The sequence below is a fragment of the Mesocricetus auratus genome, unplaced genomic scaffold (assembly GCF_017639785.1).
Source record: "Mesocricetus auratus isolate SY011 unplaced genomic scaffold, BCM_Maur_2.0 Super-Scaffold_100015, whole genome shotgun sequence".
NCBI classification, from domain to species: Eukaryota; Metazoa; Chordata; class Mammalia; order Rodentia; family Cricetidae; genus Mesocricetus; species Mesocricetus auratus.
In genome coordinates, this window is record NW_024429198.1 from 7,238,776 (window position 1) to 7,252,897 (window position 14,122).

Sequence of the window (14,122 nt, forward strand, 5' to 3'; positions counted from 1 at the left end):
GAGAGAGAAAGAAAGAAGGAAAGAAAAAAGAAAGAAAGAAGAGAAAAGAAAAGAAAGATTCCAATTAGGAGACTGTAGTTTACTCCATGTAAAGGGTACATGGGGAATGAACAGCTGAAGTACAGACAGAAAGAAAGAAATAAAAGATCGGGCTGCTATTTGCAAGCGTCTGGAGTGTGTGGCAGGAGGAAGAGAGAAAAGCCAGTGCCTGGATTTCTTAGCTCGGTAACAGAGACAATGAGGGTACTGTGTCAGGGTGGGATTGGGAATGACTGAAAGTCACATGTGTGTGGGCTAGGACATGTTTGTTAAGGGCTTTGTTAATTCCTTGGGTCAGAGTGGCCTGTGCTTTGTTTACTATGTAGGTGTGGAGGCCAGGAGAAGTCTGCGTTGGAAATCCTGAGTCCTGGGGGATAAATACTGTACATTTGACTATAACCTGCAGCTTCTTTCTGATCTTTGCACTTGAGGGCGGCTTCTGTTGTCCCCTGGAAATAGACAAAGAAACCAGTGAGGGCTCTTTTACAGAACTGCCAAACTCATACTACTCAAAGTGTGGTGCCTGGACAAGCTGAATCAGTGTCTGCCAGGGGTTTGCTGCAAATAGTGGATCTCAGACTGTGATCATCCCAAACCTACTGGATCAGACCAGGCCCTGAAACATTCCATGGATGATCCAGGTGCCTGTTAGAATTTGAAGGGCATTCTACCATAGATTAAGGAGCCAATTTGGAGATCTTCTTTTGATTTCATCTTATAACTTGCTATTAAACCATGGTTTTAAAATGTTGACACTATTGAACCCCTCCTATGATGTAGTTTTATAAAATGAAAGCCACCATCTGGTCTACTTTGATCATACCTGTTATGGGTTATCTTTAACATATGTAGATTATTTTTAACTGTCCTAATGATGGACAATAAAATATTCACTAACCAAAACTGAACTAAATGTAAAGATTATACTTTTCATCTTGAATCTCAGACTGAATAGACTGTGACTAAAAGTTAGCTGGCAGCTGCTGTAAATAACAATGAATTTCACTCACCAGTAATTACCAGGGCAACCAAAGTTAATTACTAGCTTCGTGCTTACTCAGAGAGAGGCATCAGGAAAGAACAGTTGCAAGAAATTCTTTGACTTAAGAAGCCAATCACCTATCCTGATCCCATATACACCAAGAAGCTTTGAAACCAAATTATTCAATACCAATATTCTTCCCAGTTAGGCATCATAATAAATACCCTATATCCATTATGTAAGATCTAATATGAGTTCACACAAGACACCTAGGCCATTTTACTTCCTTTACCTACCATCTGAATTTTAAAGTATTTTTAAGATTAATATAATTTCATGGTTTCCCCCTTTCTTTCCTCCCTCTAAACCTTCCAAAGTACACCCACTTTCTCTCTTCCAAATTCACAAAATTCCTTTTTCTTTAATTGTTGTTACATGTGTGATATATAAAAGTAAAACCTGTTCAGTCTGTATGCCACCTGCATGTATGTTTTCAGGACTGACCACTTGGTATTTGATACCCAGTTGGTGTCTTCTTCCCTGGAGAAGACTATTTCTCCTGCTCTCAGCATTCTTTTGTTGCCTGCAGTTCTTTCTGTAGAGTTGAGACCACCCTTGCTTTCCCCTGCTCATTGTGGGGGAAGAGTCAGGAGGTTGCAAGAACTAGAGGAACAGGTGTGAGATTCTGACATCTCCTAGGCATATAAAGTTACACTCATCCATCTGAATTTTAATGACTTAAAATATAAATTAAAACAAACATGTCAGATTATAAAACCTTTTACAAACAGGTAGAGTTTGGAGTTTTGTTTTTTTTTTTTTCAGGTTCAAAGGGCAAATTTTTTTTATTTTATTTTCCAGTTTAAATTTAGATAAGAATCAAGGTTGCTTCACAAGTCAGTTCCAGGTCCCTCTCCCATTCCCTCCCTTCCTCCCGTGCCCTCCCCCCCCCCCCCCGTTATACTCTCATTTCTCCAGGGAGGGTGAGGCCCTCCATGGGGGTGTCCATAGTGTGTCATTTCATATAGGGCAGGGCCTAGACCCTTTCCCAAGAGTTCTGGGTGAGAGTGCACCTCTCATTGTTCTATTGGAGTCCAAAGTCCGTGTGTATACTTGGGATGGGTACTGATCTGCTGCCCAAGGCTCAATAGATTCCCTAGGCCTCTTCACTGACACCCAGATTCAGGGGGTCTTGATCAGTCCCATGCTGGCTTCCCAGGCTAATGCCTGGGATTCAAGAGTTAACCTTTGTCTGGTCAGCTGTTTCTGGGGGTTAAACCAGCCCAGTCTTAATCCCTTTGATCATCAGTCCTCCCTCTCTGTTACTGGCTTTCTCGTGTTCAGCTGAGTACTTAACCAAGGGAGTCTGCCTCTTCTTCGATCAGCCACTAAATAAAGTTTCTGTTTCCCAGACTCTCTGGCCATAGGATTGTAGGCTGGCACTCGCCAGATCTATGTCTAAAATCCATATATGAGAGAGTACATGCCATGTTTCTCTTTTTGTGACTGGGTTACCTCACTCAGGATGGTTTCTTCTAGTGTCATCCATTTGCCTGCGAATCTCATGATTCCATTACTTTTTTCTGCTGAATAGTACTCCATTGTGTAGATGTACCACATTTTCTCTATCCACTCTTCAGGTGAGGGACATCTAGGTTGCTTCCACGTTCTGGCAATTACAAATAAAGCTGCTATGAACATAGTGGAACAGACATCTTTGTTGTATGAATGGGCATCTTTTGGATATATGCCTAAGAGTGGAGTTGCTGGGTCTTGTGGTAGGTTTATTCCCATTTTTCTGAGGAATCTCCACACTGATTTCCAAAGTGGCTGAACCAGTTGGCACTCCCACCAGCAATGGAGGAGTGTCCCCTTTCACCACATCCTCTCCAGCATAAATTGTCATTGGTGTTTTTGATTTTAGCCATTCTGACAGGGGTGAGATGGTATCTGAGAGTTGTTTTGCTTTGCATTTCCCGGATGGCTAAGGATGTTGAGCACTTTCTCAAGTGCCTCTCAGCCATTTTAGACTCCTCTATTGAAAACTCTCTATTTAGTTCTGCAGCCCACTTTTTAATAGGGTCCTTTGGTGTTTTGGAGACTTGCTTCTTGAGTTCTTTGTAAATTTTGGAGATCAACCCTCTGTCAGATGTGGGATTAGTGAATATTTTTTCCCATTCTGTGGGCTGCCTTTTTGTCTTGCTGACTGTGTCCTTTGCCTTACAGAAGCTTCTCAGTTTCACTAGGTCCCATTTATTAATTGTTGATCTTACTGCCTGTGCTACTGGTGTTATGTTCAGGAAGCTGTCTCCTGTACCAATTCGTTCAAGGGTACCACCCACTTTCTCTTCTAAGAGGTTCAGTGTGGCTGGATTTATGTTGAGGTCTTTGATCCATTTGGACTTAAGTTTTGTGCATGGCGATAGACATGGATCGATCTGCATTCTTCTACATGCCAGTCTCCAATTATGCCAGCACCATTTGTTGAAGATGCTTTCTTTATTCCATTGTATATTTTTAGCTTCTTTGTCAAAGATCAGATGTTCGTACGTGTGTGGGTTAATACCCGGGTTTTCAATTCGATTCCATTGGTCTACCTGTCTATTTTTGTGCCAATACCAAGCTGTTTTCAGGACTATAGCTCTGTAATAGAGCTTGAGGTCAGGGATGGTGATGCCTCCGGACGTTGCCTTGTTGAACAGGGTTGTTTTGGCTATCCTGGGTCTTTTGTTTTTCCATACAAAATTGATTATTGTTCTTTCAAGGTCTGTGAAGAACTGTGCTGGGATTTGAATGGGGATTGCATTGAATCTGTAGATTGCTTTTGGCAGGATTGCCATTTTTACTACATTGATCCTACCTATCCAAGAGCATGGGAGATCTTTCCATTTTCTGAGGGCTTCTTTAATTTCTTTCTTTAAAGATTCAAAGTTCTTACGATACAGGTCTTTCACTTGTTTGGTTAGCGTTACCCCAAGGTATTTTATGTTGTTTGTGGCAATTGTAAAGGGTGATGTTTCTCTGATTTCTCTTTCAGCCCTTTTATCATCTGTATATAGTAGGGCTACTGATTTTCTTGAGTTGATCTTGTAGCCTGCCACTTTGCTGAAGGTGTTAATCAGCTGTAAGAGTTCCCTGGTAGAGTTCTTTGGGTCATTGATGTAAACTATCATATCGTCTGCAAACAGTGAAAGTTTGACCTCTTCCTTCCCAATTTGTATCCCCTTGATCCCCCTTTGTTGTCATATGGCAATAGCTAGGACTTCAAGTACCATGTTGAAAAGGTATGGAGAGAGTGGACAGCCTTGTTTTGTTCCTGATTTTAGAGGAATTGCATTGAGTTTCTGTCCATTTAGTTTGATGTTGGCTGTTGGTTTACTGTATATAGCTTTTATTATGTTTAAGTATGTCCCTGTTATCCCAGATCTCTCCAAGACCTTTATCATGAAGGGGTGTTGGATTTTGTCAAAGGCTTTTTCAGCATCTAGTGAGATGATCATGTGATTTTTGTTTTTCAGCTTGTTTATATGGTGGATTACGTTGATGGATTTTCGTATGTTGAACCATCCCTGCATTTCTGGGATGAAACCTACTTGATCATGGTGAATGATTGTTTTGATGTGTTCTTGGATCCGATTTGCCAGTATTTTATTGAGTATTTTTGCATCAATGTTCATGAGGGATATTGGTCTGAAGTTCTCTTTCTTAGTTGTATCTTTGTGTGGCTTGGGGATCAAGGTTATTGAAGCCTCATAGAAAGAGTTTGGCAAAGACCCTTCTGCTTCTATTGTGTGGAACACTTTGAGAAGAATTGGTATGAGCTGTTCTTTGAATTTCTGGTAGAATTCTGCACTGAGGCCATCTGGACCTGGGCTTTTTTTGGTTGGGAGACTTTTGATGACAGCTTCTATTTCCATAGGGGTTATAGGTCTATTTAAATTGCTTATCTGTTCTTGATTTAGTTTTGGCAATTGATAGCTGTCCAGGAAGTCATCCATTTCCTTTAAATTTTCGAATTTTGTGGAGTACAGGTTTTCAAAGTATGACCTAATGATTCTCTGGATTTCCTCAGAGTCTGTTGTTATGTCCCCCTTTTCATTTCTAATTTTGTTAATTTGCGTGTTCACTCTCTGCTGTTTGGTAAGTTTGGACAAAGGTTTGTCTACCTTGTTGATTTTCTCAAAGAACCAACTCTTCGTTGCGTTGATTCTTTGTATTGTTTTCCTGGTTTCTACTTTATTGATTTCAGCCCTCAATTTGATTATTTCCTGGCGTCTACTCCTCCTGGGGGAGTGTGCTTCTTTGTGTTCTAGAGCTTTCAGCTGTGATGTTAATTCTCTGGTATAACTGTTCTCCTGTTTCTTCATGTGAGCATTTAGCGCTATGAACTTCCCCGTAGCACTGCTTTCAAAGTGTCCCATAGGTTTGGGTATGTTGTGTCTTCATTCTCATTGAATTCGAGGAAGTCTTTAATTTTTTTTATTTCCTCTTTGACCCAGGGATGGTGCAGTTGAGCATTATTCAATTTCCATGAGTTTGTAGGTTTTCTGCAATTTGTGTTGTTGAATTCTAATTTTAAAGCATGGTGGTCTGATAAGATGCATGGAGTTATTCCAATTTTTTTGTAGCTGCTGAGTTTTGATATGTTGCCAAGTATGTGGTCGATTTTTGAGAAGGTTCCATGTGGTGGTGAGAAGAAGGTATATTCTTTTTTATGTGGATGAAATGTTCTATAGATATCTGTTAATCCCAGTTGGTTCATTACTTCTATTAGCCCTTTTGCTTCTTTGTTGAGTTTCTGTTTGGTATTCCTGTCTAGTGGTGAGAGTGGTGTGTTGAAATCTCCCACTATAACTGTGTGGGGCTTTAGATGAGATTTAAGTTCTAATAATGTTTCTTTAACGAATGTGGATGCCTTTGTATTTGGGGCATAGATGTTCAGAATAGACACTTCCTCTTGGTGGGTTTCACCTGTGATGAGTATGTAATGACCTCCTTCATCTCTTTTGATTGATTTTATTTTAAAGTCTAGTTTGTTAGATATTAGGATTGCTACCCTGGCTTGTTTCTTGGGTCCATTCGATTGAAAAATTTTTCCCAACCTTTAATTCTCAGGTAATGTCTGTCTTTAAGGGTGAGGTGTGTTTCCTGTATGCAGCAGAAGGAAGGGTTCTGTCTTCGAATCCAATCTGCTAGTCTGTGTCTTTTTATGGGTGAGTTAAGGCCATTAATATTGAGGGATATTAATGACCAATGATTGCTCATCCTTCTTCGATTTGCGATGGTTGTTGTTGGTGGAATTATGTGTGGAATTTCACCCCTTTGTTCTTTTGGCTGTTGGTAGAGAGAGATTCTCTAATGCTTATGTTTTTCTGGTTGTAGTTAGCTTCCTTGGGTTGGAGTTTTCCTTCCAAAATTTTCTGTAGGGCTGGGTTAGTGGACACATATTGCTTGAATCTAGTTTTGTCATGGAATATCTTGTTTTCTCGGTCTATAGTGATTGAGAGCTTTGCCGGGTATAGTAGTCTGGGCTGGCAACCGTGGTCTCTTAGTGTAGGTAGAATATCTATCCAGGACCTTCTGGCTTTCAGCGTTTCCATGGAGAAATCAGGTGTAATTCTGATAGGTCTGCCTTTATATGTTACTTGACCTTTTTCCTTAGCTGCTCTTAATATTCTTTCTTTATTCTGTATGTTTGGGGTCTTGATTATTATGTGGCGAGGGATTTTTTTTGTGGTCCACTCTATTTGGTGTTCTGTAGGCTTCTTGTACCTTCATTGGCATGTCTTTCTTAAGGTTGGGAAAGTTTTCTTCTATGATTTTGTTGAATATGCCTTCTGCCCCTTTGAGCTGGATTTCTTCTCCTTCTTCTATACCTATTATTCTTAGGTTTGGTCTTTTCATGGTGTCCCATATTTCCTGGATGTTTTGTGTTAAGGATTTGTTGGATTTAAGGTTTTCTTTGGTTGATAAATCCATTTCTCCTAGCGTATCTTCAACACTTGAGATTCTCTCTTCCATCTCTTCTATTCTGTTGGTAATGCTTGTATTGGTAGTGCCTGTCTGTTTGTCCAGCTTTTCTATTTTCTGCCTTTCTTCAGATTGTGTTTTTTTTAAGACTCTATTTCAGTTTTCAACCCTTGCAGTGTTTGCATTGCTTCTTGCAATTTTCTGTTTATCTGTTCGTCCGTTTGTTGCCTTTTATGAATTTTTTGGTTTGTTCTTTCTTCCATTTCTTGCATTTTTTGGTTTGTTTTTTGTTCCATTTCTCGCATTTTGTGCTTTGTTTCTTCTTCCATTTCCTGCCTTTTTTGGTTTGTTTCTTCTTCCATTTTTTTCATTTTTTGCTTTGTTTTTTCTACCATTTCTTGCATTTTTTGCTTTGTTTCTTCTTCCATTTCCTGCCTTTTTTGGTATGATTCTTCTTCCAATTCTTGCAATTTTTGCTTTGTTTTTTCTTCCATTTTTTGCATTTTTTGCTTCATTTCTTCTTCCATTTTCTGCCTTTTTTGGTTTGTTTTTTCTTCCAATTCTTGCATTTTTTGGTTTGTTTTTTCTTCCATTTCTTTGAGGGATTTTCCAATATCCTCTTTTAGGGCCTCTATCATTTTCATGAAAGTGCTTTTAAGGTCGTTCTCTTCTGCTTCGTCTGCATTGGAATGTTGGGGTCTTGCTGGTGTGGAGTCTCTAGAATCTGGCGGTGTCATATTTGTTTTTCTGTTGCTGACTGTGTTTTTGTATTGTCTCTTTCCCATCTCTTCTTCTAGTGGGTACAGAAAGAGCCCCTTACTGGTCTGGGGACCAGTGTTCCCTTTTGGTGGGTGCTAGCAAGTCCAATAATCTGGTGGTTCTTCTATTCCTTGTCCGAATGCTGGTCCCGTGGGTGGAGAAGAAGAACAGGAATCTGGGGCGCTTATCCTCTTACCTGGTCCCCTGGACCCTATGCTGGGTCCTGTTGTACTTGATCCAGAACAGCTACTCCCCTAGTCTCCCTGGGTCCTCTGGTTTCCTGGTCTCGTTGGTGGGAGAGAAGACCTGGGGTCTGGGTGCTTGGCTCCCGCCTGGATTGGGAGCTCTGTGCAGTTCCCAGGGGATCTGCAGGCACTGGAGCACAGGCCGGGAAGCCGGCCTGTTTACCTGATGCTGCTGGAAGAACCGCCGCTTCGCTCTTGGAGTTTTGTTTTTGTAAGCAAAATTATTATACCTATTTTCTTGGGGTTTTTTTGGTGTTCTTGTTTTGTTTTGTAGTGCTGAGAATAAGCTGAGGACTTTCCATATGCTGGGCAAATTCCCCACCACTATATTTCTGACAACATGCCAGGTTTTCATTGTAATTCTTGTTCTTACTGTTTGGTTCGACCAATGAGGAGTAGAAATGATTAAATAATAATCCAACAAATAAACACTTGAGTCTGTAAATTTTCTGCTGAATTTTCTGGTTGTCTAGGACTTATTCATTCCCTCATTCCACAGCATTGTTGATCAGGAGATGCTTCTTTTGAGTGCTAAATGTTGTGAGTACGTTGTCCTGGCATTAGGGAGCTCTCAGTCTTATGGAAACTGTCAGCACTATTGACATTTTCTTTCGTGGGAAAAATACAATTTCATCAACTTAGACCAATCTGCCTTTAGGAGAAAAGGCATATAACTGTCATTTTAAATGTCCAAGGATGCTGTTGAATAGACATATGAAAACGGGGATCTGCTCTCCAAGCTGCCCCTAATTGCAAGCATTGTGTGTACCTCAGGGCTGGGATCCAGCTGGCTGAAGTACAGAAACCTTCATTGTTTTACAGTACTAAATAGAACTGGTATAATTATGCCCCGCCATAATGTGGGGTTTCTTGATCATTGTCTAAATGGCTTGCTAGACACAGGCCAGATACAAACCACCAACACAGGCCCTCTCCATCCTCTCTTGTTGCTCCTGGATCTCCTCTCTAGAACAATAGGACTTCAGAAGCGGGAATGTTTGCAGGACTCTGAGAGCCTCAAGTTCTCAAGATCAGGCAACAGAGTAAAACTCTTTTAGTCATTAGATAGTAACATACCCTGACAGGGTGTTCCCCATTTTTGAGCAAATTAAACTGTTATGGGCATGGGACACTTGTCCATGTAAGTTCCTCCCCCAATTCTGAATCATCAGTCCAGGAGACTCATTCTCCTGGAGCAAAGCTTTAGAAGCACTGAGATGACATCATATCCCAGCTATACAACGCTGGGTTACTTAGTTTCTTGGGAGCCTTCAGGTTTCAGAAAGGAAGAACATTGTTGTCACCCTTGTTCATCCCATGTTTGGGCAGTCCTGTTGGGGAGACTGTATTGGTGTAGCTTCTGCTATTACTAGGAGATAGGATCCCACCGCAAACTCCCTGTTCTTTGGGTTCTTACAAATTTTTTACCTCCTCTTCCAAAATGTCCCCTGAGCTTTAGGTATGGGAGGGTTTTGTGGATGTATCCAATGGGATAGGGCTCCACAATTTTGTATTTTGACTGGTTGTGATTTTCTGTAATGGTCTTTATCTGTTGCAAAGGGAAGTTTCTTTGACGAGAGATGAAGACTACACTTACTGTGTGTACAGGGATGAATACTTGCAGCTTGTTGTTAGGGGTTATGCTGGTATAGTAAATAAGTGGTTGTAGATTTTCCTCTAAGAGCCATGATTTCACTAGGGGGGGGGAAGGGGAGGGGGAAGGGGAGAGAGGGAGGGGAGGAGAGGAGATTCACACACTCTCTGAGTTCCTTTTATTGAGAAGAGACAAGTTTTGCTTTTCTGGTTTGATGTAAAGGGCAGAGCAGGGATTCCTGGGAGTGTCAGGCTCCTACAATCTTTCTTCCCCTTCTTACTCAAATATCCCTGAGCCTTGAGGAGAGAGGTGCTAGATGTAGGACCTGTTGAGGGCCAAGTACTTCACAGCCTCTCATTCTCTATGCAGTCACCAGGGGAGGCTCTCTGTGTTAATTACCACCTGTGATTTACTTATTGTTTTCTTGTCCCACAGATTTAACATGTACAAAGGACAGGCTCTCAGCCAGCTTCTGCCAAACACTAAAATCCATGAAGAAATGCTCTGTGTCCTCCGTGAGAGCACAGTGCTGTCTCTCATGTCCACAGACACAGAGCACCCACATCCAAAGGCAAAGAAAACAGCAGTTGCTCCCAAATCACGACACCCTCTAGGTTCAGGAAGAAGCCACCATCATCGACCTCCACAGCCTGCTGCCCAAGAACACCGCCCAGAAGGCCACTTCATTAATATTTCACTTTACACATTCTAGGTTCAACTTGGGATCATAACAAAACAAAATGCAGTGTTTGTCTAGCCACAAAATGTTCCTCACAGAAAGCTTGGTGCTGGCAACTCCCTCATAAGAAGACAAAGTATTTGAGAGAATTAGGAAGCAACTGAGATGAGTTCCTGGGGAAAGTTCTAGATTAGGCAAGTTTTCCCCTTTAATGATAAAAAAAAAAATAGAGAACAGGGTTTTTTTGTTTTGTTTTGTTTTGTTTTGTTTCCAAACTACCTCAAGAGTGTCAAGAAACAGCCACACTTACCCAGGGAACATATAATCTTTTTAATTTGTCTTCATGAATCTATCCTCCTTGGCTGCCTTGGGTAAGCCACTGGGGTAATTCTGAGGAACATTTATTCAGTAGACAATAAGGACAGGAAGAGAATGCTAGCTGGCCCTCAGTCTTCCTTCCATCCCTGCAGGAATTCACAAGTGGAAGTCTCAAATCTTAGGACAGACCATGGAGAATCGAGATTAAGGACACACAGACATCAATGGGGCCCAGGGGAATTAGGCCAGTGATTCAGAATTCATCTCTGACTTCAGTTCAGTTTCTATTAATAGTCCTAAATATGCAAATGAACACAAGTCAACTTGTTGCTAGCCTTTGTTCTTTGAATTTTCCTGGCTTTGTGAGTTCCTCCACAGAACAAATGACTCTCTCCTGTCCTGCCTCTATTCGGGTAACAACCTCAGGTCCTACCATCAACCCAGTGCAGAAGGATTTTACACAAAAACTGCTATGACTAGGGTGATGGCTACCAACTCACCCTATCTCTCCTGAGAGAAAACGTGAAGGGATAAGTTAAACCATTTTAAAGAATTAAGTAAATTGTACCAAGGCTAGGAATTTAATGAAAATGTATAGTTTAGATAGAAGGAAAAGAATTCTAAAAAGTGAGAGAGATGATCTACTTAGTGTACCCATTAATGACTCTTAAAAGTCCTTTGCCTCTAAAGATATAGAGTTGGGGTAGAATGCATATTTAGCACATGCAAGGCTGTAGATTTGATCTCTAGCAACACATATGCATACATACAATCATACACACAGAATCAAAAACAAAAGCTAAGTTACCTTGTCAAGTTACCCTACAAGTCAAGAGGGTCCAGAATCCTGAAATAGAAAGCTTACTCCAGTCATTGCCTCCAATGAAGGCAGGGTAGGCTGTGATTACCAAGGTGAACCTATGGACTGAACCTAGACAGAAAGGATGGGTTTGAGGAAAGATAGAAGCCCCGGAGAAAGACCTCAGAACCAGCTCTTGGCAGGATGGGAGGCAATGTGTTCCTCCATGTGATGGATCACATAGTTGTAGGCTTATGCACCAAAATACATCATCATCTTTCTGGAGTACAGTATTCCACTGTAGTTATCTATCCATTCAGAAGAACGGTGCTATTGAACCTGGTGCTAATACCTAGATGGTGGCAGAACTAACAGAAACATTAGCTAGTAGTTATATGACTGGCTAAGTATACGTGAGCTTCCAGATAGACATCTTCTGCTTTTTGTGAAATGGTGTTGCTGGCCAATGCCAGTTTTATTTGCTATGACCATGAATGCAGCATTATATATTATGTGCTTTTAAACTCTTTTTTTTTTGGCTTTTTGAGAGAGGGTTTCTCTGAGTAGTCATGGCTGTCCTGGAACTCACTCTGTAGACAGACTGGCCTCCAACTCACAGAGATCTGCCTGTCTCTGCCTCCCAAATGCTGAGATTTAAAGGCTTGCACCACCACTGACCAATACTTTTATTAAACTCTTTTCAAGCCACTAGTGTTCATTAAATTCCTGTGGAAAACAAAACACTGAGTTTTGGATAAAATTCAAGGTATACCAGAAATAGGAGAAAGCATCTGTTTGCTGAAGCCAGGGAATTTATGTGTAGTTAAGCCTAGTTTCTTGCATTCTGCCTTTAAATATAAACATTGCAGGTCAATGACAAACTCTGGTAAAATAGCAATTTCAGAGAAATACTTACATTTTTCTGTGAGTGGCATGAATTTCAGGAGAACCTTAAAGGAGAAAGACTAGTAGTCTAGGCTTTCAGAAGGATTCATTTAGTAAGCCATGTGAATTTAACTTAGCCTGGCACTGTTCTAGCACAAGGTAAAGTACATGACATCGGAGTCCTGTGTGTGACCAGGCTTAGAAAACTCAGGAACAAACCTGGATTCCTACTGACCTCAGCAAAATAAATAGGCCAGATTTCCCAATGCAAAAAATAAACCATGTCATTTGTTGCCCATGGGGTGGAGAATATCAAAGGCCCATGGAGAAAGTCTGGCCAGGTACTTTCCTCTGATCATGCATCATGGCCATCACTTTCTTCTACCATAGTGAGACTGTCCTATGACATGTGTCATTTGTGCTTGCTGTTGGAGTCACCAGTCATCTGCTCAGCTATGGGTTATCAGAACACCATAGATCCTTGGTGCTTGAGATGCTAGAAGAACCTTGAATGTGAGGATGACTCTGGCAGCAAGAACTGGGTAGTATCTTCACAAGGTCAAATATGAAGCCATGTTTTCTTTCACCCATGTCCTCCTTCACCTTGAAAGTGTGAGACACTGGATAATACACTTACCAAGAACCAGTGAGGTCTATCACAGGGCCCTGTGCTTAAATGCATCATGTTGGGTTTACATTGCTTTTCAGAGTAGTAGACTTAGCTCGTCTCCAAAAAGTCATAGGCTATTTAATTCTTGAACATCAAAACAGTACTATTCCATAAGAGAACAACTTTCCTGGAAACTTCATAATGAATACTTTGTTATGAATCATATCCTGTAATAAAGGATTGTTTTCTTGTGTAGGACTAACCGTTCAGGCATAGGTTTTCTTAAGAGCACACATAGCCCTTCCTGTTCTACTGAGACAGCTGTGTCTCCACTGGTATTCCAACACATTGTTTTCAGAGAGTCTATTTTTAACCAGCTCCATCAATAATCTGAAATGTAATTTGAGTATTTCAGGTCCTAACTTCCCATCTAGCTAGCTGAAGTTCTCTGAAAGCTTCATATTGTAAACCAAGAGAGTATAAGTCTTCGCTTTCTCCTTTTTCACTTCAAGATAAAGCTCTGGGACTGCCTGTCTGGTGCTCAACCCACAGTCATCTGCTTTTCCAGGGAAAGGCCATATGTCCTGAGCTTCCTGGTGCTATAACCTAGCCAATATATTTGATATGCTCTTGTGCTAATTCAAATATCTTTTTTAAATTTACATATTTTTATTTTGCTATGTCACTAAAAATGATGTGGTGAGGGAAATGTCTTTCTACCTATCATTGCCCTCACAAATGGTGGTATGACATACATAGCTAACTCATTGTCTTCTCTGTGTCCCTATGCTCCCTCACCAGCTGATCCCCCCTACTCTTTATGTATCAGATGAGTACCTCGGTATTAAAATCAGTTTGTAATCATAGCTTGTCATTGTGTGGCATCAATAATTGGCCAAATTCATTGATGTTTCCTTGTGATTCATTTACTCCTACTGTGAAGCTTTCACCACCCACCACAGTGTTACCATGGAGCTTAGCAATGGAAGAAGTTGTTATCAATTTCTCCCTTCTACACTCCCACATTCCCTCCTCCCCAACCCTAGACAAGTGCCCAATGAATCATACCCCAGGTGAGTAGAAATAAAGTGAGTGGAAATTAACTCATAAATATGCAGTGTTTTAGTTAGGGTTTTATTGCTGTGAAGAGACCTGGCAACTCTTAAAAAGGAAAACATTTAATTGGGGCTGGCTTAGAGTTCAGAGGTTTAGCCATTTGTGGCCATGGTGGGAAGCATGGGA

The 14,122-nt window shown here is 40.9% G+C and overlaps 1 protein-coding gene across 1 annotated transcript in view; it reads left to right on the forward strand.

Annotated features, from left to right (window-relative positions):
* The window catches only part of Adamts12 (ADAM metallopeptidase with thrombospondin type 1 motif 12), a 280,702-nt gene extending 266,956 nt beyond the window's left edge, over positions 1-13,746 (forward strand). Inside the window, exon 24 of the mRNA XM_040757649.1 lies at positions 10,025-13,746. Coding sequence (XP_040613583.1) covers positions 10,025-10,203 — 179 coding nt within the window. The 3' untranslated portion in view covers positions 10,204-13,746. The remainder of the gene's footprint in view (positions 1-10,024) is intronic.
* The last annotated feature ends 376 nt before the right edge of the window (positions 13,747-14,122 follow it).